Source organism: Centruroides vittatus, unplaced genomic scaffold (genome assembly GCF_030686945.1).
Source record: "Centruroides vittatus isolate TY-2023 unplaced genomic scaffold, ASM3068694v2 scaffold_899, whole genome shotgun sequence".
NCBI lineage: Eukaryota > Metazoa > Arthropoda > Arachnida > Scorpiones > Buthidae > Centruroides > Centruroides vittatus.
The window spans coordinates 1,302,577-1,326,063 of record NW_027122719.1 but is presented as its reverse complement, the minus strand read 5'-3'; the positions used below and the strand labels follow the sequence as shown (position 1 = coordinate 1,326,063).

Here is a 23,487-nt window from a genome sequence, read left to right as displayed (position 1 = left end):
GCATTGGAACTTGCCTTGGGCCGCATGCGGCCCGGGGGGCTGGACACCCCTGATCTAAACTAAACATAACATCTCATACTTTTTAATGATTAATAAATGGAAAAAGTCATTAATAAAACGATCACAAATAACTTAGAATATATATGTATATAACAAATATTAACAGAAAAGATTTTTGCATTTTAAACATCTCACAATAAATTATGGAATATTTAAATCAGGAAGAATTCATTAAAAAAAAAAAAGTGGTAAGAGACAAAATAACAATAATGAATTAAGCTTGTGATTGATCTGATTTGGATTTTAATGTCACTTCACTGAAATCTTACTAAATCACTGAGGTAATAAATTATGTTAAAAATGTACATAATATACAGTATTTACTACAATGTTCAAGAAATTATCAATGATTTGCTTTATATTATAAGCAGTCCTTGCTTGACTTTTGGACAACTTGTTCTTTTGTACATTCTTTTTTCCTCCACTTTTATACTCATAAATTGCTCTTTGTATGCCAAATTCACCAATATTTTTCATTTATATTAATGTCAACTAACAAAATTTTTAAGGAATAGTGCAATGTACTCTTCTCAATAGCAACTTTGGTAATAATAAATCATTTATGAACATTAGTTTTTATTGTCTGCTTAATCTATGGTTTTGATGTTTTAAATATTGTTTTATGCATTAACTATAAAAAATTTAAACTTCTCTATCTTAATGACAGATGTTATAGATTTTCTTTTTAACTCTTGAGAAACAAAACTCTCTTTATAGAGTGCAACTCTACAATATGACTTAATTTTCAGGACACATTCCATCCAAAAGTCAAAGATTGCCTGTATTTGGATATTATTATCACTGAAGAGTAAAAACAATAAAATATTTTTCCCCTACAATTTATTATTATTAGCAAATATTTACAATAAAAATAGATAAATAAAGCAATGAGATATTATGCATGCCATATAAATTCTTTCTCTGTATAATTTCAGATACAGAGAAGAAATTCAGTTACCACCTAAACTTGTTGGTCTTTCTAATCCACAATAATTATTTCAAAATATAAACAATAAAATCAACTATATTGTAAAAAATCTTTTATTGTAAAAAAATAGTCATATTTTTTAAATAAGATTTAAAAATATAACTATTTTTAATTATTTACATATTAATTATAAAAAAAGTAATAATTGGGCTGCAATTTGAAAAAATTGTAGACATAAATTCTCATTGTCATATATCTGTTGTTCCTCAATCTCAAAAACGCTATTGATAATGGAAAAGTATGATATACAGGAGTGAGACATTACTAATTTGAGGTGGAAAACATATATTTTAAATTAAAATATTATTAAAAATTGCAGCCCGACATTGTGACGATGCCACAATAAATAATTGCTTGTTTCTATTTTAAAAATATTAAAAGTTACAATTCTATTAAAATAGAAATTTTTCTGTGCAAGTTAAACATTAACAAACTGGAATATAAATACTATTTAAATCTTACCGCCAGTCATGAGTATCTACAGGAAATACACGACCACTTTTTGTTGTGATTATTGTATGATCTAAATCAAATGCTGCAATCTGAAAATTTTCAAAGTTGTAATAAATAATTTTGTCCTTTACTTATATCAGTAAATAATCAATATATTTAAAGCAAAACTTAAATTTAATTTAATAATTAGTATAAGAAACATTATATAAAAATACCGTATACACGTATTTTAATTTTTTATTTGCATTTAAATTATTATCCTTAATTACTAAAAACATATTTCAATATTATACTCTGACTATAATTATCAGTTTGTAATTATTACTTAGAATTGTTAGACAACTTACATCATTGCATAATTTGATTTCAAACCATTTTTAAAATACATAACCAATGGTTATTTGTAGGAATCTTTGTAGGATCTTTTTTAGGAAATTATAAAAGATCAAAGATTTGCAATCAGATATCAAATTCTTTACGATAGATTATAAAATAATTTCCATTTCATAAGCAATACTAATTTCATCTTTTAATTCAGTTCTAATTTAATTTGTAAGAAATCTTAACTAAAGTAAATAGATGAAAATGAAATTTCCACATATTTTAAGTATCAATTGAAAAAATAAGATACTATTTATAGAGTAATTCAATAAGAATTTTTAAAATTCCTTTCTACAGTGTGATCAAAGAAAAAATTAGCTAAGAGAAATAGATTTGGTAATGCTGACAAGAAGTTTCAAATGTTATTCCTTAAATCTGTATTAAGTAATCAGGATTTGCATTTCTCTCAATGCATAATAGGGCAGTAATAAGTAAAAAACTTGTGGTTTTACTAAATCTACTTCTCACAAATAAATTTTTCACTTAATTGCCCAACAGATTTCACATATTTACAATAATAATCAAAATTATCAAGAAAAAATTGCATACATTATACAGTAAAACTTCTCTAATTCAAATGTCTGTAACTTGAATATTTCTTTAAGTCAAAGAAAATGAAGCACTTGGTAGGTCTCAATGGAATAGCATAGGGATTTAATGTCTCCAACTTAAATTTCTTAACTCAATTTTCTCCAAGTCAAAGTTTCTCATGGTCCCTGACACTGATTTATGTTACTTTCGACTTCCCTGACTCAAATTTTAATTCTATCCAAAGTGATCCTAATTATCATATTTCCATGAAATTTTCAGACCATTAATTGTATCTACTCTCCAACACCAATTTTCAGACTCAACAGTCCAGTCCAAAGCAAGAGGTACTCTTGTTTTATTTCAACAAGATGTACCTACAAAACTGTTCGATTCCATTAGTTACATTGAACATTTTGCTGAAAGGCATTACATGTGTTGTTTAAAGCAAAAAAATATCTATCAAAGATTCTTTATATAATACAAGAGAGGTAAAAATACAAATCTATTCAGAATTGGCATTTTTACTCTATTGTTCTCTAACTTGAATTGTCTGTAACTTGAAGTTTTTTCATGCCCCTTGAAGCTTTGAGTTAGAGCAGTTTTACTGTATAATATTTATTTATAAAAATTGTTAAGTATATAATTATGTAAATTATAACTTCACAATGCCTAAATTTATACGTACAGAGATTTTTAATTAATTTATTCTTTTTATGTGATATAAAATTTATGAAACCTTACCTTGCTTTTAGCTTCAACTTTTTCATGAGTGTATACAAATAATTTGCCATCATCTTCTTCTTCCCATATATTAATAGTATTAATTGTTTTGTTGATATTTTCATTTGTTTTAGGCATTTTGTTCATTGTTTCAATACTAAATTGTTGTTGCATTAAACGAAGATTCTCTTCTATTCTTTTTAAATCTTGTTGGTCTTTTTCAGTATCACTATTGTTTTCTTCTTAATGAATAAAGATCACAAATCAAAAAATAACTTTTTTATATTTATTATTATATTAAGATTCTAAATTTTAAAAAATATTTTCAATTTTATTACTGTATAAAAAATATTTTAAAACTATTTCTATTTAAAAGTATCAGTTATTCAATTATTTTGGTTGTTTTAAATCAATATCACTTCATACAGAAAATATAACAACAGAAGAAAAAATCTACGTTTCAATTTCTCTGACTGAAATGCAATTTTATTCTTATTATGTAGTCTACCTTTTCATTGTACTGTACAGTGCATCTCCATAACAAGATACTTTAAGAAATACAATCTTTTTAAAGGAAAATTAACAGAAATAATCAAGTTTTAGGAAAGAAGAAATTAGATGAGTAAGTATACAGCATAATGTTGTATCTCATATGGGCTGTCTACTTAAACATCTACCTAGGGGCAAAAAAATCTTTCCAGCATTACACGAATGTATGCATGTGGTGTGCACTTGTTGCAGCAATGAAATAACCAAAGAAAATCAGTTTAAGATGACAGCAAAATATACAAATAATCTCTGACTGTAAAGGATAAAGACAACATTGGGGAAATTAATACAAAATGTGAAATTTATTTTGTTAGAAAACAAGTTCAAAACAACAGTCTTCAATAGCAATACAAAGTTTTAGACAGTTTAGCATGGTGTTATGGATGTCATGTAGCATTCCTGGTGTTACTGTTTCACAGGACTGTCATATGCAACTCTCCAGTTCCCCATCATCATTTGATGCTGCTGGGTATGTATCATAAACCTATGCTTTTAAGTGACCCCACAAGAAAAAATCCAGAGGAATCAAATCTTGGAAGTGTGATGGCCATGAAACTAGGTTGTGTTACCCTATCCAGCAGTTGGCAAAACACTCTTTGAGCTACTGATACATGTCTTTCTGGGAAAGAGTGGAACATCATGCTAGTACCAAACCTGCTGTAGTTGCAAAAATGGAAGTTCTCAAGCCATTCATTCACCATTGTGTTTAGCATGTCCAGATATTGGTCATTATTTAGGGTGTCATCAATGATTATGGAACCAAGAAGCTGTTCACCCCAAACTCCATATCAGATGTTTAGGGTAAAATGCACTTGATGTGTATATCACATGCATCATGGAGCATGCTCTGCCTAGTGGTGTACACTGTGACAGTTATCCCCTCCATTTTGAGAAAACAATATCTTGTCAATCCATAAATTGTACTGAAGGAATTGTTCATTATGCTGTAAATTTGCCATCATGTACCACCATTCAAATCACTGTGCAACATCCTATGCATGGCTAGTTGAAGATAGCAGAAGACTGGGTACACGTTACAGAAATGTAATATCTGATGTAATTGTGTCTGTTGCAGTCTACAACTAAACCTATGCTGGAAATATCTCTTTTGCCACTTGATAGATGTTTAAATGGACATCTATATATAAGCAGAGAAAATTCCTGATTTTGCTGATGTTAATCAAAATGAATAAAGAGATATTTGAAATGATATAACAGTAATTTGTCAAGAATATATCAAAAAGATGTCAATCATGTTCTCAAAATTAGGTTTAAAGCAAATATGTTAGTTATACAGTAGAGCATCAATTATACGAACACCAATCAACCAAAACATTGGTTAACCAAAAGTGTTCCAGTTGGCAAATTCAAATTTTCACTAGTGCTGTGCACTGCAGCACTTTCCTTCTCCCTGCCAACTTAAACTGTAGGCCTACTTTAATGTACTACTTTATGTAAGGTATGTATTTGTAAGACATGTGATATAAAATATATACAGTACAGTTTTGTGTTTAATATATTTTTCGTAAATGATCAATTATCCAAACTAACCCCAGTCCTGAATTGTTTTGATAATCAAAACTCTTCTGTAATTCCAATAATAGCATAGCACAGAATATTTACAAATGATGCAGTTCAATTTCAGATTTCTTGCAAACAACTTCAGTATCAATGGACCAAACAATAATAATATAAATCTTAAAGAAAATACATGTCCTAAAATGCAAATCTAACTTTTATCAAACATATTTCTGTAAAACTAGAGAACCAAACCTTTAATTATATTTATTATTTGATAATCATTGATTCTTGATAAGAAGAACAAATAAATAAATAGAAGCAATTAAACATTGGAAAATATATTGCAAAGGATTTGGCAATTAAATTCCAGGATTATATTAATTTAAAGAAAACTACATATTTAAATAAAAAAATTTTAATAGTTAAAAGTAATTTTCTTAAGAAACTAAATATTTTTATACTTGTTCACTAAGCTGGTGAAACATTTTTGAAGCTCATTTTTATTCTTATCATACAATGAAGTGCACTCAATAGATACCAGGCTTCACTTTACATCTGTCTTTATTCTGCTGTTTAGGTGCTGTTTATTTTTAAGTCATTTAAATTCAGACATAAATTTTTTGTCATATTATATTTAAAGTACTTTGTATCCTCATCTTTGTTAAGGCATGAACTTAATTTGGAAACATGAAACAGTATCAGGAGATAATTTTGTAAGTCTTATTTGATGAATTATTTAATCAAACATTTGCAGCAACATCCTTGCTACAGAACTCTGTCTTTTCTCATACCATTGGCAGCAAATAGCAGAGGCAAATTAGCATGCCATGGTGATTGCTATACATCTGCCATTAGCACCCCAACACTGATAGTTTCATAGCAGTAGTACTGTAACAGAGAAACATGAACTGTTATCAATAGGCAGCATATCATCTTTAGATACAAACAGGATGATTCTCTGCTCAACCGGTGGTTCTCTGTACTCTAACATGGTCAACCATGTTAGAGTACAGAGAACCACCGGTGAGCACTTTAATTTTGCCATTACTATTGAGCAGAACAACACACTCATTGTTGGCTTGCTGGTCAGAGAATAGTTTCTTATGAAAGTTACTATGAGGGACATTGATGGCACAGCACTACATTCAGGAAATCTTGTACCTCATGCTCTGCCTTTCATGACAGGCCTACAACAGCCATTTTTCAGAAAGATAATACAGTGAACACCCATTGAAGGACAGTGGAACTGCGAAAGTGTTAAGTTGTGCTAAGGTGAGCTCCTGCCTTTGGGATTATTTTCGGCAGTTTTCTGGTGCCAAGTTGGATCATTATACATCAATTTGGTCAGCAAGACATCCCGGATAATTTGGTATGATTGTTGCCAAATATTTCTAATTTAGGGGGTAGAAATGGGGGTTTCAAGTTTCAATCATTTGGCGGTGCCTAGCGGGTGGGCTAATCATCCCCGAGGGGTGTAATTTTGGGGGGACGAAGGGTTACTGTCTCTGTAAGCCTTGTGTAAAATTTGTGTGGGTAGGACTAGTCCTTAAGGAGTTATAGGTGTTATAGTTTTCCTAGTAGTAGCTATGGGGAATATTTGTTTTTTTTTTACCGTTATTTCCGTTATAACGGTTCTCCTAATGGTCGCGACATTATCATTGTTGTAACTGACTGTTTAGCTTCTTTGTATTTATTTTGAATTTCTTAGTCTTAATAGTAACTTATTTTAATTTAGATTTAGTTTTAAGTGCAATAGTAAGTTATTGTATTTAGTGTAGCTTAGTCTATTGTTTTAAGGTATTTCTGGGGTCTAGTATAGGTCTGTCTAGTGTTGGCTCTTATAATATTTAGGTTCCTTTTAACTAGTTACGCATTGCACTTGTTTTACCATGCCTTCGGAGAGCAGTATTGAAGATGATCTAATTATATTATCAGACCTACCAGATGACAATATTTATTCTGAATTTAGACAAAGGGCCTATGAGGCATTGGGAGATTTAAAGAGCTATCTCCGGGTAAATGCCAACTCACATATGGGCGCAAGGGAACACTTTGAATACATAGTGGGGCAAGGACAAAAGATTATTGACATATTCGACAGTGGCCTGGCTAGGCAGCAGCTTACCGAACTGCAGCACCAGATATCTAAGTTGGCAACTCAGGAGACCATTTGTGAGTTGGTTGAGGCCTCACACAAGCTAAAAGTTGAAATTACTGAAATTAAGGATTCGCTCAAAACAATCCCTGTAAATAATTGTTGTTACGACGAATGTGCAAGTCAAAGAATGGCCTCCTTGGAGGCCTACTTGCCTAATACGGTCACACAGGACGACGTTGATAAAACACTGAATGCTACTAAAAGACTCGAAGAGGAGATGGGTGCCATCAAACAGACATGTAAGGAAATTAGTAATATTGTTTGTGGGACAGAACAGAAGACACTGTATAGTGATATTGTCAAAGGGGGGTAAGCATTCCTAAACCAAAATCAAATAATCTGCGTAGCACACTACTAGTTTATCCAAAGGACAGTAACACTGGGTCAGAGGACATAAAAAGTATAATAAAAGAAAAAATCGATCCTATACAGTTAAGGGTGGGAATCAGTGGCTTCAGGAGAATTGATAGAGGTGGGATAGCCATTGATGTTAGTAAAGGGAGTGAATTACAGGTTCTTGAAATCGCGCTTAAGGAAAAGGCCCCCACCCTCAAAACAATCATACCAAACAAAAGGAGTCCGAAAGTGGTGATTAGACAGGTGCCGAAACACTTGGACAAAGCTGAAATAGCAAACTGTGTCTTTGATCAGAATGAAATGATTCAGTCAAATATCAATAGAGAACGATTTATCGAGGAGCTTGGGCTGCGCTTCGCGTTTGGTGGTGGTAAGAATGGCACAGTCAACTGGGTAGCTGATGTCTCACCTGAAATACTAAAAATATTTACCACACTAAAGAAGATTAATATAGAATGGGCAAGATGCCCAACAGAAGAACACTATTCAATCATACAGTGTTATAGATGCTGCCGGTTCGGCCATACCAGCAAAACCTGCAAGGAGTTAGAGGAAACCTGCAGCCATTGCGCGGGCAAACACAGATATAGAGATTGCTCTGAAAGAAACCATAGCCCGAAATGTCATAACTGCATTATACAAAAGGAGAGAAACAACGCACATAACGCATTAGATAGGTGTTGTCCATCATATCGACGCATCAGGAACCTAATAATGTCTAGAACTGACTATGGGGAGTAGTTACAATGGATTTAAATTTCTGCAGCTTAATTTACAAAGATCTATAAGTGCTATTTCTTCACTCAGCGTCGATATTACCAACTACGATATTGTTCTTCTACAGGAACCTTATTGTATTAATAACAAGGTTGCCTGCATTCCACACAGACATCTTGTCCTTCAGGACTCTGTGAATTCCCCGTGGGCTGCTATCATTATTCCAAATAACAGTGTCGCCGTGTTTCATCATCGGCAGTTCACCACTGAAAACATAGTATGTATAGAAACACAATTGGATGATCACAGCCTGATCGTCGTTAGCGTGTACGCACCAAAAAAGAAAGATATCAACAATGAATTGAAAATTTTACAGAATATTAAGGAATACTTTAAAGACAGCTACCTAGTTATCGCTGGGGACTTTAATGCCCACTCACCCACACAGGGGAGGCGAGAACTTGGATCAAAGGGGTGAGGCTGTGGAGGATTTCTTGGCCGGTAACAACCTCATTAGTGTCAATGATCCGGAATCTATACCTACTTTTGAGGGACCAAATGGGAAGTCATGGATCGATATCACCTGTTCTTCGCCCGATATTCTGAACAGAATCCATGATTGGCAAGTCATAGCAGATACTCTCTCTGATCATAATGCCATTACATTCCAAATCTACAGTACAACTGGGAACATACCTTTTAATAGCAACAAGGTTTACAATACTAAGAATGCAGACTGGGACCATTTCTTTAGATATTTGGATGACGGTATTGACCTTTTGCCCGAGATAATGGACAGGGACTCGGCAGTGAAATATATTGACACTCAAATTAATTTAATCGCTGAAGCCTGTGATGAGTGCTTCACGCTTAGGAGACCTTCTAAAAATGGTGTCCCCTGGTGGAACGAAGAACTGGCTGAAATGAGGAAAATTAACAGACAACATAGAAAAAATTACCAAAACTGTAGGAGTGAGGAAAGAGACAGCTTAAAATAACGCTATTTGGAATACCAAGCCATCTACAAACAGGCTATCAAGAAAGCTAAAATCTTATCATGGAGAGAATTTTGCTCGTCGGCGTCTACAGATCCATGGGGATTCATTTACAAGAGTTGTGCTTTCAAACTGAAGACTGCTACTTGTCTCACAGGACTTTGTGGAATAGATGGCAAAGAGGCAAACATGGAAGATACCATTGATCTTTTACTACATACCCTGTGCCCTGAGGACATTGTTTCAGAGGACAGCACAACACAGCAAATCATAAGGAATCAAACTGCAGCCTTTCTTCAGGGCCCTTGTCCACCACCCTTTACGGCACTGGAAGTTAACGAGGCAATTAAAAGACTAGCACCACGTAAGGCCCCAGGCCTCGATGGAATTCCGGCAGATATTGTAAAGCGAATATGGGAACACCGACCAAAAATTTTTCTGGTTATCTATAATTATTGCCTTCAGTACAATATCTTTCCAACGGCCTGGAAGAGGGCAAGACTTGTACTCATTCCTAAAGTCAGAGACACACCTGTTGCTTCACCACATGATTACAGGAACACTTCTCTATTGCCCATTATGGGAAAAGTCTTGGAGAGATTGATTTTGAACAGGATGGTTTGGTTTATTGATAAAAATAAATATCTTCATGAGCAACAATACAGATTCCGCAATGGTTATGATACTACAGACGCTATTCTATCAGTAACTACTAAAGTTAAAGAACTGCTAACTACCCACCCCTATGTGTTAGGACTAAGTTTGGATATTGCGGGAGCTTTTAACTCTGCCTGGTGGCCTATGGTACTCCTCAGACTTCAACAAAGTAAGTGCCCAGCTTATATATATAATATATTACGGAGTTACCTGCAGGACCGCACATCTACTCTCTGCGTTGGCTCAAGGACATACACAAGACACATTTCTCGAGGCTGCCCACAGGGCTCAGTATTAGGCCCATTTTTGTGGAACCTGCTATTCAACGGATTCTTAAATGAAAAATTTGGAAATGACTGGACAGTGGCGTACGCAGATGACGTAATGGTACTGGTGGCTGCTTTCTCTCGGGCAGAAATGGAAGTAAAGGCTAATTCCATACTGGCAAAAATAAAGGACTGGGGTGAAACGAACAAACTAGAATTTAACCCAAACAAGACAAAGGGAATTATTTTTACAAAGCCAAGAGCCCCACATTTATATCGAAGAGTACCTACTATACATATGGGGCATAGTAGTGTAAAAGTTGTAAAATCACTAAAGTACTTGGGCATTGTCATTAGCCACAAGCTTTGCTGGATCCCCCATATCAAATATATATGTAATAGGACAAACAAGATATTCAATGCACTGTCAAAGGTAGCAAAGTCAAAGTGGGGATTGTGTCCTGAAATAATGAGTATTATTTATGACTCAGTGTTCCTGCCCATTATTGGCTATGCTGCACCTGCTTGGGCAGATGGGTTAGGGAAAGTCCATATTGACAGAAAATTACAGAGTGCCCAGAGGAGGGCCCTGCTGCGTATTTGCAGAGCCTATTCGACGGCTCCAACTGCTGCCCTGCAAGTTATTGCTAGCAAACTCCCAGTGACATTACATTTGGAAATTGCGGTACAAAGATGGAGAATGAGGAAGGGCCAAAACATCCTTTTAAACGGTGTAATATTTGACAATATCGAGAGTACAAATAGTTGTACCCCTTCTGTCCCTCCCTATGATTGGCCATACATTGGAGGTCAACCCTGGCCAGATCAGTCCTTCAGTGTCTTTACTGATGGATCGAAGAACAATGATGGGGTTGGATGTGCGTTTGTAGTGTATCATGGCAACCTGGAAGTGTATAATTTCTCTGATAGACTGGGCAATACTTGCTCTGCGTTTCAGGCGGAACTTTGGGCAATCCTGAAAGCAGTCAAATGGAGTAACGAGGAGCTAAGTAATACCAACATCAATCTGTTCACAGATTCCAGTTCATCACTTCAGGCTATCCACAACTTTAACTGGGGCCATCCCATAGTCAACGAAATTCTCCGGGAAATGACCAAAAACATCAATAGGTTTTCGGTGGTGTGGGTCAGAGGGCACGCTGGTGTCCTTGGAAATGAGAGAGCGGACGAGCTTGCCCGCGCCGCATCTGTCTCCAGCGGCACACCTACCTATACAGCAACTCCCCAAAACTACATAATTTCCCGCCTAAAGGAGAATGCGACTGAGTTATGGCAGGGTACATGGAACCTGCGGACCAACAGCATTACAAGGGATTTTTTCCCCACAGTCTCAGCTAGTAATCATCATTATATTGAACATAGAACAACACAGTTTTATACCGGGCATGGTAAATTTAATAGTTATCTCTTCAGGTTCAACAAAACAACTGAACAGAATTGTGAACTATGCAATATACCAGATGGTGCCAGGCACTATCTGCTGCAGTGCCCGATGTTGGACGACAAACGAAGCGCCATTCTCTCCCTGCTGCCGTCCAGTGGGAACTGGCCTCAGGACCTACATGTGTTGTTACAAGACAACAACCTTTTTCAGGCTTTCAGGGACCTTGTCACCTCTTACTTCAGAAGGACTACAGTTAATTAAGTAGGGTGCTGCGAAGACAGCTTCCACTGCCAAGTGACAGTGGTGTTGTGTCTTGAAGATATTCTTAATCTAGATTAATAATTGTATGCATTGAATTGTTGTCATTACCCCTGTGTGTTACTGTGCTGTGAGTAATCATCCCTGTTAAGGCATCACCATCAGCTTTGATTATGTTGTCAATGTTAATGTAGTTTCATTGTGCTGTATATTTGTACATCTATATTCTGGTTATATTCTGTGATATGACAGCACTGTAGGACATGTTGGTGCTGTGATTGTTGCTGTAAATGTTATTTGCTGTATAAACTATACAATATAATACTTTGCTCATCGGTAAGACATCAATGTATAAGTTGTTTATGCAGTGCACTCAACTGTGGCTTCCCCACTGGTGTATATCTGTACATAATTACTTCTTTATCATCGTTGGTAAGACATCAATGTAACTAGTGTAATACTTTCTGTTTTCCACCCCAGTGATGCCTAGCGGTACTGGGGCTTTTTAAATAAAGAGTTTTACAAAGTGAAAGTGAAGTGAACACCCATATAATGCACTCCCTTATAACAAGGATTCATATAACGCAACGAAAATTTTGTGACTAGAACTCATACAGTGCGATAAACAGTCCCATATAAATCATAAGATAAATTTAACGTTTTCACATAGTTTCAGATGTTTTGTTTAGAAAAGCAAAAATATACACTTACCAGTTGTTTATATATGAACAGTGAAGTCAACAGTTTAAAAAAGAATTTTTTTGTTGTAAATAATCTTCGATCTCTAGTACATAACAGTTATAAAACCATTTTTAAACATTTTGCATGTAAGCCATGCTTTTTTTTATTAGCTATCCAGTGAACAGAAAGTGTTGATTTGTCTATGTTTTTCATTACATGTGGGTTTAATGTATGATTAATTAACATTGGCTTAGCTATATGTTCTCCAGCTGCATTAGAACACAAAAGTAAAGTTATACTGCCTTTTGATGCCTTGAAACCAGAAGTGGAAGTCTCATCTTCTGCAATGTATGTTCTGTCGGGCATTTTTTTCCAAGACAAAGCAAATTCATCAACATTATAGACTTGTTCTGCTATATAATTGCCTTCCTCTATAATTTTGAAAAAACATTTGGGAAATCTTTGACCCTTTGCAATAACAGTTAAAATTTATATACATGTTTGAACTTGCATAAATTGGCCTGATAATGTCTGTCCCCTATAACGTGATTTCCTACAATGCACACGTGTCCCCCACGTTGAATGGGAGTCTACTGTATTAAGTAAGCTGCACACAACTAGTTTCTCAGGAATGTCTCTAGTACTTTTCCACACTTCCTTAGCCTGTTTGATCTTCAGATTTGTCACCCAATGACCATTAATGGGACCAGATGGGATGCACACACTCAAGATGACTGAAACAGCAGTTGCAACATCTGTGGATAAATCTGATGCAAGATAGCACATAGAGCCTATGTGCCTCCATGCCTAACCATATCATTGCATGTATCCAGTTGGATAGTTAGATAACCTAAATAAATAGGACTTAACAATTGGAGGGCCTATCACACCAAGGCCATCAGAAAGAAAGACTAGATCTTTAATAAAAAAGTTAGTCTTTAATAATCATATTCAAATTTAGATAAGTATGCATTTCGGGTAGAGGACTCCTCATCAGCTTACAAACACATGGCACAAACGTAATAATTATAACACCAATAGTTTTTTATTAAAGATTACATTTTTATTAAAGATCTAGTCCTTCTTTCTGTCATCCTTGATGTGATAAGCCCTCCAATTGTTAAGTCCTATTTATTTAGGTTATCTAACTCTATCCAATTTATAGTCGTGGGCTAAAAGCGTTGTTCATTATTAGCATGTATCCAGGTAAGAGGAAAGTCTATAAGGCACTAAATTTTTGTTTTAAAACATACTATTGCACAGGAAATTGTTCCTTTGATATGATATTGTAATCATTTATTACCATTGTCATTACGTTGTCACTAATAAAGTTTTATTTGATTCCAATACTGCCTTCTTAATGCATAATTTTTTTTGTCAATAAATATATATGTAATAGATAATCCTGGATTAATTGCCAAATTTATATATTAAATATTACATCATCATCATCATTATTAGTTTTGTTTAATTTTTTAAATCTTACCTGTATCTAATTTGATATGTTTATTAGTTGTTTCATCATTGTGTTCTCCATGTCGTTTTAATTTTGTTTTATCATCTTTAATAGTTTCTCCAAATTCAAGCTTTGTTTGTTTCTTTTCTGTATTTTCAATACTTTTCTTTTGATTTAATTTTTCATCTTTTATTTCAGAACTAATCAGTTTTTGATCATTTGATTTTTCATTTAATTTTGGCACATTTTGTTTCTGCTCAATTATATCAGTTCCATTAACAGAAGAATGTTGAAATTTTGATTCAGATAACTGTCTTTTAAACGTAACAATGTACGGAAATTCCCCTTTTAATAAATTCAGTATTGTGCCCTCAGAAACTATTATTGAACAATTCTTTCTGAGATTGGAATTATCAACTTGTGATGGATTTGGTCCTAGCTGAATAATTTCTACTGTAGCTTTTTTGTAATTAGCTGTTAATTTCACTATTAAAAAAAATTACAAATAAAAAAATATGAATAAGCATTTTTAATTGATAAATATATATTATTATTATATAAAAATAATAGTCTAAATTTAAAAATAAAGTATCTTATCAAATATATTTTTATTGATTAGATAAAATAATGTCTTAATTATTAAAATTGAGTATTAAAAGCTTTTAAAATGTTTTCAAGCAACTTTATGGCATCAATAAAATGCACTAATCCTGAATGGAAATGACTAATATTTTTTTCCATGGCATGTTTTTCATAGACAACCTCAGCTTAACAAACTGAGGCCATCTATGACATGCTAATCATCTATCTATATAGATCAGCTTATATAAATGTTTTAGAATATATAAAATATATATTAAAAAAAAAAAACCTAACATCATAATGCAACAAAAACTTCATCTGACTGGCATAAACTATGTAACTATATTAGGAATGGCAAATAAAGCTAAACAAACTGTCAGATGGTCATAGTTGTGTGTATGTAGTCCTATTATCCTAGTATGTAGTAGTAGTAATTAGTATGTAATTAAACTAGAAAGTTTAGAAAACCTATGGAAAAATTAGTGTATATATCCAGGGATTAAATGGTCTTTTATAGGGTAGATGTACCAGTTTTGGCCAGTGTAGTACCAGTTCTGGCCAGAAAACAAATTTAACTTAAAAATATAATCACAAATGAAACAAACTTTTATTGTTAACTGTGTGAACAGTTAACAATAAAAGTTTGTTTCATTGGACAAATTTGAATATGTGGTAATTATATTTTTAAGTTAAATTTGTTTTCTGGCCAGAACTGGTACACTGGCCAAAACTGGTACATCTACCCTAGCCTTTAGTTTAGCTGTAAATTAATAACTGTGATTAACTTCCTGTTAATTTAGTCACTATTTCTAATATAGCAGCATGATTTACATTAGTTAGCAAAAGTTTTAGTGGTATTATTATACAACCCCAAAAAAATATCTCTGAAACTTCTTGATTTTAAACTGTGTTATATTTTGAACATAGTGAAAAAAAAAAGATAAATCTTTTTACAAAAATTGTTGTATTAAACCATGACCTTCATTAATATAAACAACACAGTAAAAATGTAAATGTTTTCATTAATTTTAAAGAAATACATACTTGAAGACAGTATAAGTGACAAAAAATCTCTAGCAATGACAGAAAATACTTCAGACATTGCTCATTAATCTCTGGTTATATCATCTTTTCTCTGTATTATTGCATTTTCATGTTCACACATTGCATTAATAAGAGCCTGACATTTATTCAGTAATTCCATCCTGGATGTCTTGGATATTTTTATGTATGTCAGTCAGAGTCGGTTGAGATCTTTTTCTGATAGATTTCCAATGAGAAAAAGATATAGACTGCTAGATGGTCAACTCAACACATTAATGTTGTAATTTGCAAGCCTATTCATTTGGCAGTTTGGCAATTTACACCATTCTGTTGGAAAATTATATTTTTGCAGTTTTTCTAGGTTGAAAGAAAGTTTTCTTGAAGAATTTGCTGATATTTCCTGAATTTACTGTTCTATCAATAAAATACAATATGCCAAAATCTTGAGCTTGCATGAAACTTTAAAATATCATAATGCTTTCTGGGAACCTCATTGTGCAATTAAAAGAGACTCAGGAGAAAAGAATTTATGCTTTGTTTGGATCACTTCTTTTTGTTGTTTCTAAAGCAAACCTCAAATTTGGCTTTATTGCTGAAAGCAATGCTGTTCCACTATTGCTGCATTCAATTTTCAGTTTCCTTTTCTCATTTTAATCAATTTTTCACTCAATACTTAGTTAACAGAGGTTTTTCTTAGCTTGAGAAGAAAAATCACATTGATGCATAATCATTACATTCTCATAATAGTGTAATCAGGTAAAATCAGGTAAAATAACAGTGCTGAAATACTACACTATTATTTTACCTGATTAAACTTGTAATCAAGTTTCTGAAAATATATCTAATAAGTCTCTTTATTAATTTGTATACTAGTAGCTGCATTCTATTCAATCACCAATCTGTAAGTGATGATTGCGTATTTTCTTTGATAATTTTGCGCAAGAACTTGAGATTGGAAGCTGCTATAATTTATTGATATCATCCTGGATCAATGCTACCACCTTCTTTGTATTTCATTGTAATATCAAAAACTATTGCTTGATTGCTTGTAGCTATTTGATACAAGGACTTTCCTTCTTTATGAAAGTTTACAATTACATAAACCAATATCTACAAACTCAACATACATACGTAGTAAAAAAACAACTACCGGATTATATCAGGCTATTATATCGTGATTATTTTAAATTAATTACTAAATTTTGTAAAATAATTGTGATATAATAGCCCATTATGATCCAGTAGTTGTTGGCTTATTACATTTACAATTACTGCTTTTCCAGGTGCCATTTATTTTGCTATTTTACATTAAATAAATATTGCTATTTAAACATAACAAGCAAATTATAAGTAGATTATATCCAATAATATTTAAATAAATAGAAATGTTTCATGTTTAGTAGTATCTGTGGAATTTTCTGTCAATGCTGAGGATGTCCAAAGTTTTTGTCATCTATGATTTCTCTAAAGATTTATTTCATTAATAATTTACACAAGCATTTATTGAATTATATTTATTAATGTTATGACTTAACACAAATAATTTTTTAATCATACTTATTTTTATTTTCTATTTTGCTATCTCTAAAATAAAATGTTGCTAACAATCAATAGTATTCTGAGATATTTTTTTCTTTCATTTTCCTGGTATGTTACCTTAAAGTGAGAAAACAACATTTACATGAAGTGAATTATAAAAGTTAACAATTACTTTACAACAGTGGGTTCCAAACTTTCTGTATCTCCACCCCTTTTTTTCCAGAAAAAATTATTGCACACCCTCAATTTTCACAACAATCTAATTTCATAAATACTGTCCTTATAATTTATTTAATGGCCTACAAAACAATATACCTTATTAAATAAAGTATATTGTTTAAATGGGCTCTTGTCAAGACATTTCGGCAAGAGAGTAGATGGATTTTTAGCATTTGTACCTGAGTCGATCAGATGAGTGTTGTGAATTAAGCAAACCATTTTGCTGATTCATTTTTTCAACATTAATGTTTTTTTGTTTGTTTATATTAAAAAATGATAATTTGGTAAAAGCTGAATGCCCCTTGCAATAGTCTTGCACCTCACAGATTGCAAAATACTGCTTTACAATATTCAATCACATTTTTCTTTACAATATTACTATTAAATAAGAACTAAAAATCTGTTATACACTTTAAACCCATATAGTACAGTATTTTAGTGGTACTCAAATAGTGCTATATTTTAATTTTAAACAAACTTCCTTTATTTTATTATTAAAAATTTTTTAAATATGCCTCAAATATAAAAATTCGTAAATCATGATACCATTTTCATCATGTGAAATGAAAAGAAAAGTTGCTATTCAATAAATTCAAGTTATCAAAAATAGTTTATTTGCAGGGATATTTTTAATCAGAGAATATATGCAATTGCTAAAATGTATGTTCAAGTTTATCATATAAACTGATGATCAAATTCTGATAAAAAATGTTGCTGTATATTTTTTAACAATAAATTTTCATTAAAAATGACTATTCTAACAGTTTAAAAAACTTCTTCATTAATGTATATAAATCTCAATATTCACACATTCATCTCAATATCATAATCCATATATATTTTGAGAGTTGATACAATAAATGATTTAAGATCTGGAAATATTGCTTTGATCTATCTATAATAGTTAAAACAGATAAATATTTTACCATTAATTTCATATTTAGTAACTAATTTTACATTAAATAAGTAATGTTTTGAAAATGTTATTTTTTTTATTTAGACTGAATAGAAGATGAGACAAAACTGTTTCGAAGTATATATGTTAATTGTTTGCAGGAAGTCAGGTTACTCTTAATGTGTGTAATTAATCAGTTATTACATTTGTCAAACTAAAGCAATTTTCTGTTTAAATAATTTATTTATAAAAAATGATTCTATTAAGCATATGTTTATAGTTTTGTTTTCCAAATCTTGAAAACTGACTTAATTTCAAAATGAGAAAGTAATACAGCATTGGGCTAAGATATGTTCCAATAGCTAAAAGTTTTCTTTTTTCTATATGATATAAAATATGGTCATTATTTATGTCATCCAATCTCAACATGATTTTGAAAAACCTAATCTTATACTACAAATAATAATAATTTTCATTATATAAGTAAAAATCAAAATATATTTACAGAATCAGTTTTTGATTGTTATAAAATTGATAACTAATTCAAAAAATCAAAGGATTGCAGTAAGTGATACAGATTATATCTACAATTGTTTACTGTACTATCCAGATACTTTCAAACATCTTAAAAAATATAACTTTTTCCTCATATATGTAGACTTTCATTAAAAATTTCATTTAATCATATCTTACTTATGCCAAATATAATAAACTTTTTATTGATTTTAATTCTTCCAAATGAATAAGGTTTAAAAATTGTTTGTCGTCCTAACTGCCATCAAAATATGTCAATATCCTTAAATTATAATGTATTTCTACAGGATAATTTGTGAAAACCTTTATTTATGCTTCAGGAATGGAACATTGCATAAATCATGAGTGCATTCTAATACTTGGAAAATAAAACTGCAAACAAACCATTATTCATAAACAATGTAAAATATTTAAATACAAAAAACTTTCTTAATTCACATAGTTTGGCAAGCAGGATAGATGTATTATTAATTGAAAGAAAATTATCACACAGATAATTTTATTGTTATTTTTTAATATATTATATAACAATATACCTTTCCAGTACTTATTTCCTACAAGAAAACAATTACTAATTTGCCTACTAACATAGCTTCAGTTCATCTTTTACATTCAATCTAAAGAAGTTAATACAATGATCAAAACATAGACCATATAATGTTACCATCAACATAAAACTTATTTAATTAAACTATAGTTAATTTCATCTTTAAAAGGCAAGTGATTTTGACAGCAATATTGTATTGAGTCTATCATCAATTATTCATGTATAATTGATTATATAGCTTTAAAAATATAACATCAAAATCATCTTTTCAAATTATCCCAAAAATTCCGTAACTAAGTTTTCATTCTTGAAGCAAAACATATATTGTAATCATTATTAATAAATATACTGTAAATCTATTACAATCAATATTTTTAAAAATATTCAAATTTGTTTTATTCAAATATAATAAAACTTAAATGACAAGCATATTACACAAGTAGAGTGACCATATACCTCAGTTTGTCTCAGAGTCCCAGATTTAACCCTTAAAAATAAAATAAAGTATGAAATAGAACTATTTTTATAAGACAATATAAATAAGTTCTAAAAATTAATCCAAGTATAGCCATTTTTAGACCAATCTTTTTAAAACCTTCCCAGTTTGGGCAATTGAGCAATAAATACGGTCACTCACGAAAACATAAATACCTCTAACAAATCCACCAAGTGAATAAATTTGAATACAAACTAAAATTTGAAGTATTTTTATCACCAGTCACAAAGCAAAAGTTTAGAAAAAAAAAAAGTATTAATTAAAGTAATATATGCAATTTTTCTACTTAAAATTACTTAAATAGAATTCTGCTTACCATACCAAAGCAGAAAATATTCTAACCACCCAAAAAACAACTAGAAAATCTAGTTGACATTTGAAAGTAATAGATCAAAACTACTTTTTCTATTTTTATATGAGGAAATTCAGATTAATATTATGTAAATTGTCTCAACTACAAATCTATATTGCACTAAAGTTGAATAACCATTAACTAGGCTGTCTGATTTTTGTGTCTGTTTATTGGTTTTATTATTTTATTTACCAGCAATGAAATATCTTTATATATTTTTTGTCGTCTTTTTTTTTACGCCGAATTACCTTGTTCTTTAGAACACCTTTTAGATTTAATTTTAGTGCTTCTACTTCTCCCTACAATGACAGATTGACCATCAGGTAAATTAACATCTAAATATAACGGATTTTCACTCTTCAAAAGACACTCTACCACATCATTTGGCATTCTCGGTTAAAATTTATCTAATTTTAAAGATATGAAACACTTTTCATATTCAAAATTCGTTAAAACAGAAATACGCATAATACATCAACACTCCCTTTACGCCATCTTCCGACAAAATTTTAAATATATATTTAAATCATTAATGAATTCTATTTCTAATTGAAATTTAATAATATCTTAATTTTAATTTTTTTTTAAATTATTGACTTTATTTAATAATTTTAAAATATTAATTAATAAATATTTTTGATAATTATTAACATTTTATTTGTAAGCAATAATAATTTAAAAATATATATACTCGAAAGAAGCCGTTAATTTTGTCTTTACATTTTAATTATACCGTTATTTACAGTAAAAAAAAACTATTAATAATGTATCTAATTTTGTGGATGACAAAATTAAGAATTAATTGATTAAAATTTATCGACAATCGTATTCCTAGGTGGCGGCAGATCGAAAGGGCGGTCCTTTTGATTATATTCTCCGTATTATAACAAAATTTCGGAAATAAATTAAGTTTCCTTTTAACCAGAGATACAATTAAATATTTTAAGCGAGAATATTTTGATAATTTTGCGATATGTGCTCAGTTTAAAACATATTTAAATAAAAATTGATTCAGCAATTAATTTTTATGCAATTAAATTTTAAATGTTTGGTTTTTGAATATTCAGAAGATTTAAAAATAAGAGTGTATCCAAATAAGATTTTTGTATTATTATTTAAGTTAGTAACAATATGTAAATCAGAATATGGACAGTTTCCCATTTTCGCAGACGAAATTGCGTTCCTAAAAATGAGTAAAACGGCTTCCTCTCATTTTTCTCTCTTTTCGCCCTGTGGACTTTTTAAATCATACCCATCATGGATTTGCTAAAACAGGATAAATTGTATCTTTTGTTAATTGTGATAAGTGAAAATTAAAAACATCAACAAAGTGAAAAGTTTGTTGAGAGAGTGTTAATATTATTTCAAATATTGATTTAACATAAAAACATAATTATCACATAAGATAAACCTATTCATTCATTTAACTTTTAAATATACATTCAGATATTTTGTTTGTTTGTTTGTTTGTTCTTCTCCAAATGAATTACAAGGGTGACTCTGGAGGATGCCAATTACAAAGGTTATAGCGGAGGTCTTTAAACTTGTGTACTATTCTCAATTGTGACAGAGTAATTCACTGCGAACAGTGCGTAATTATTGAGAATGGGACAGCTATAAGCGTGGATCCTATTTTCACTTTTGAGGAAATGAACGTTTCCTTAAAATTGAAACAAAACGACCTCCAAAATAAGCTCCGTAAGGGGCGGTACATCCTCCCGAACCATCTTGAAAGAAATGATTTACGAAAATAACAAATTTCTCTACATTAAAATTTGACAATTATGCCAGGAAATAAGTGTAGTAAACTGAGTCGATAAATTTATTATTTGTTTATAATAACGGATTTCCGCTCTAACTAACTAAACAAATATAATCTTTCAGCCTTGGTCGGATGGCCGAACGTTCAAGGTGGCAGCCTACCGCCCTGGGGGGATCCGGGATCGAATCCGGACGTGTCGAAAAATTCCCAGGAATTTTTCGGGAGGGTGATCCGACCGAATATGTCGGGCCCCGTCGCTAACCACCCGGCGTCCCATTGTGGGTCTGGCACGAACCCATCATGGGCTTCCTAAAAAAAGGAGCCTTAGCGCCCTCAGGGCAAAAAGAAACAGTTAAAAAAATGATCAATTTCCACAGGATCGCTGCTGGTAGATGTCACAATAGAAATTGCTCGTTTCTTTTCAAACAAATACAGTATTGCATTCAGTAATCGTAATCTTTCTAATAATTTTTAGAAGTTAAGCTGTCGTACTATTAAACATTTACATTTTTAAAATGTTTTGATAAAGCGATAAACTTTCAATTTAATTTTTACTTTTCTCTTTTCTCCCTTGTGCGGAATATAATTCAAGATTTTTCTCTGACACGTTAGATTAATAAAACACTATGAAAGCGAATCTCAAAAATTCTTTAATATTCAAGTACAGTACATTTTTCATAAAATTTCACAAAATTTTATAAGACGGAAAACTATATCAAATTTAATAAATAACGTAATGTTATATTCTTAACGTCATCTATGACAACAATTATGTAATGAGTTTTTTTGGTAATTGTTAACAAATCAACAATACAAATTCGATTGTTCTTTGCTCGAATCAAGACGCCATTTCGAATTTCTTGCAGTTTTAAAGAAAAATATCGAAATTTTGCACAGTTTTCGAAGAAATAACGGAAGGGAAACCTAGAAATAGCAGACTAACGGACGGAAGAAAGAAAAACAGAAACACTGAATTTCAGTAATGAAAACAACAGTAAAATTAAATATTTGGAAGACAACATTAGCTATCGAAGGAAGCCATTTAAGTGAATTCATATTACAGATAAGTCATTTAATATAATATAATATAATATAAATACTTTGATATGAATATTATATATATTAATAATTAAATTAAATATGCTTATAGCCCTAAAGTTAATCATTTTTACACAAAACACAGAGATACATCAAATAAAAATTAAACACCTGAAATTAAATCTACACCAAGACATACATATATAATTTTAAACATTTCAAAACCATACTACACCACAAAATATTTTTTTTAAAAAAAAGATTAAATAACTAAACACAAAACTACATCAATACATAGCAAGTAAAACGTAAACATCAAGATTAGA

General features: G+C 31.3%; 1 protein-coding gene across 1 annotated transcript in view; it reads right to left on the bottom strand.

The window, feature by feature from the left end:
* Positions 1-20,846, bottom strand: part of PNKP (Polynucleotide kinase 3'-phosphatase) — a 34,958-nt gene extending 14,112 nt beyond the window's left edge. The window contains exons 1-4 of the mRNA XM_067288714.1: positions 20,610-20,846; positions 14,184-14,639; positions 3,155-3,375; positions 1,511-1,590 (exon numbers count right to left, since the gene is read on the bottom strand). Coding sequence (XP_067144815.1) covers positions 1,511-1,590; positions 3,155-3,375; positions 14,184-14,639; positions 20,610-20,751 — 899 coding nt within the window. The 5' untranslated portion in view covers positions 20,752-20,846. The remainder of the gene's footprint in view (positions 1-1,510; positions 1,591-3,154; positions 3,376-14,183; positions 14,640-20,609) is intronic.
* Positions 20,847-23,487: the final 2,641 nt, after the last annotated feature.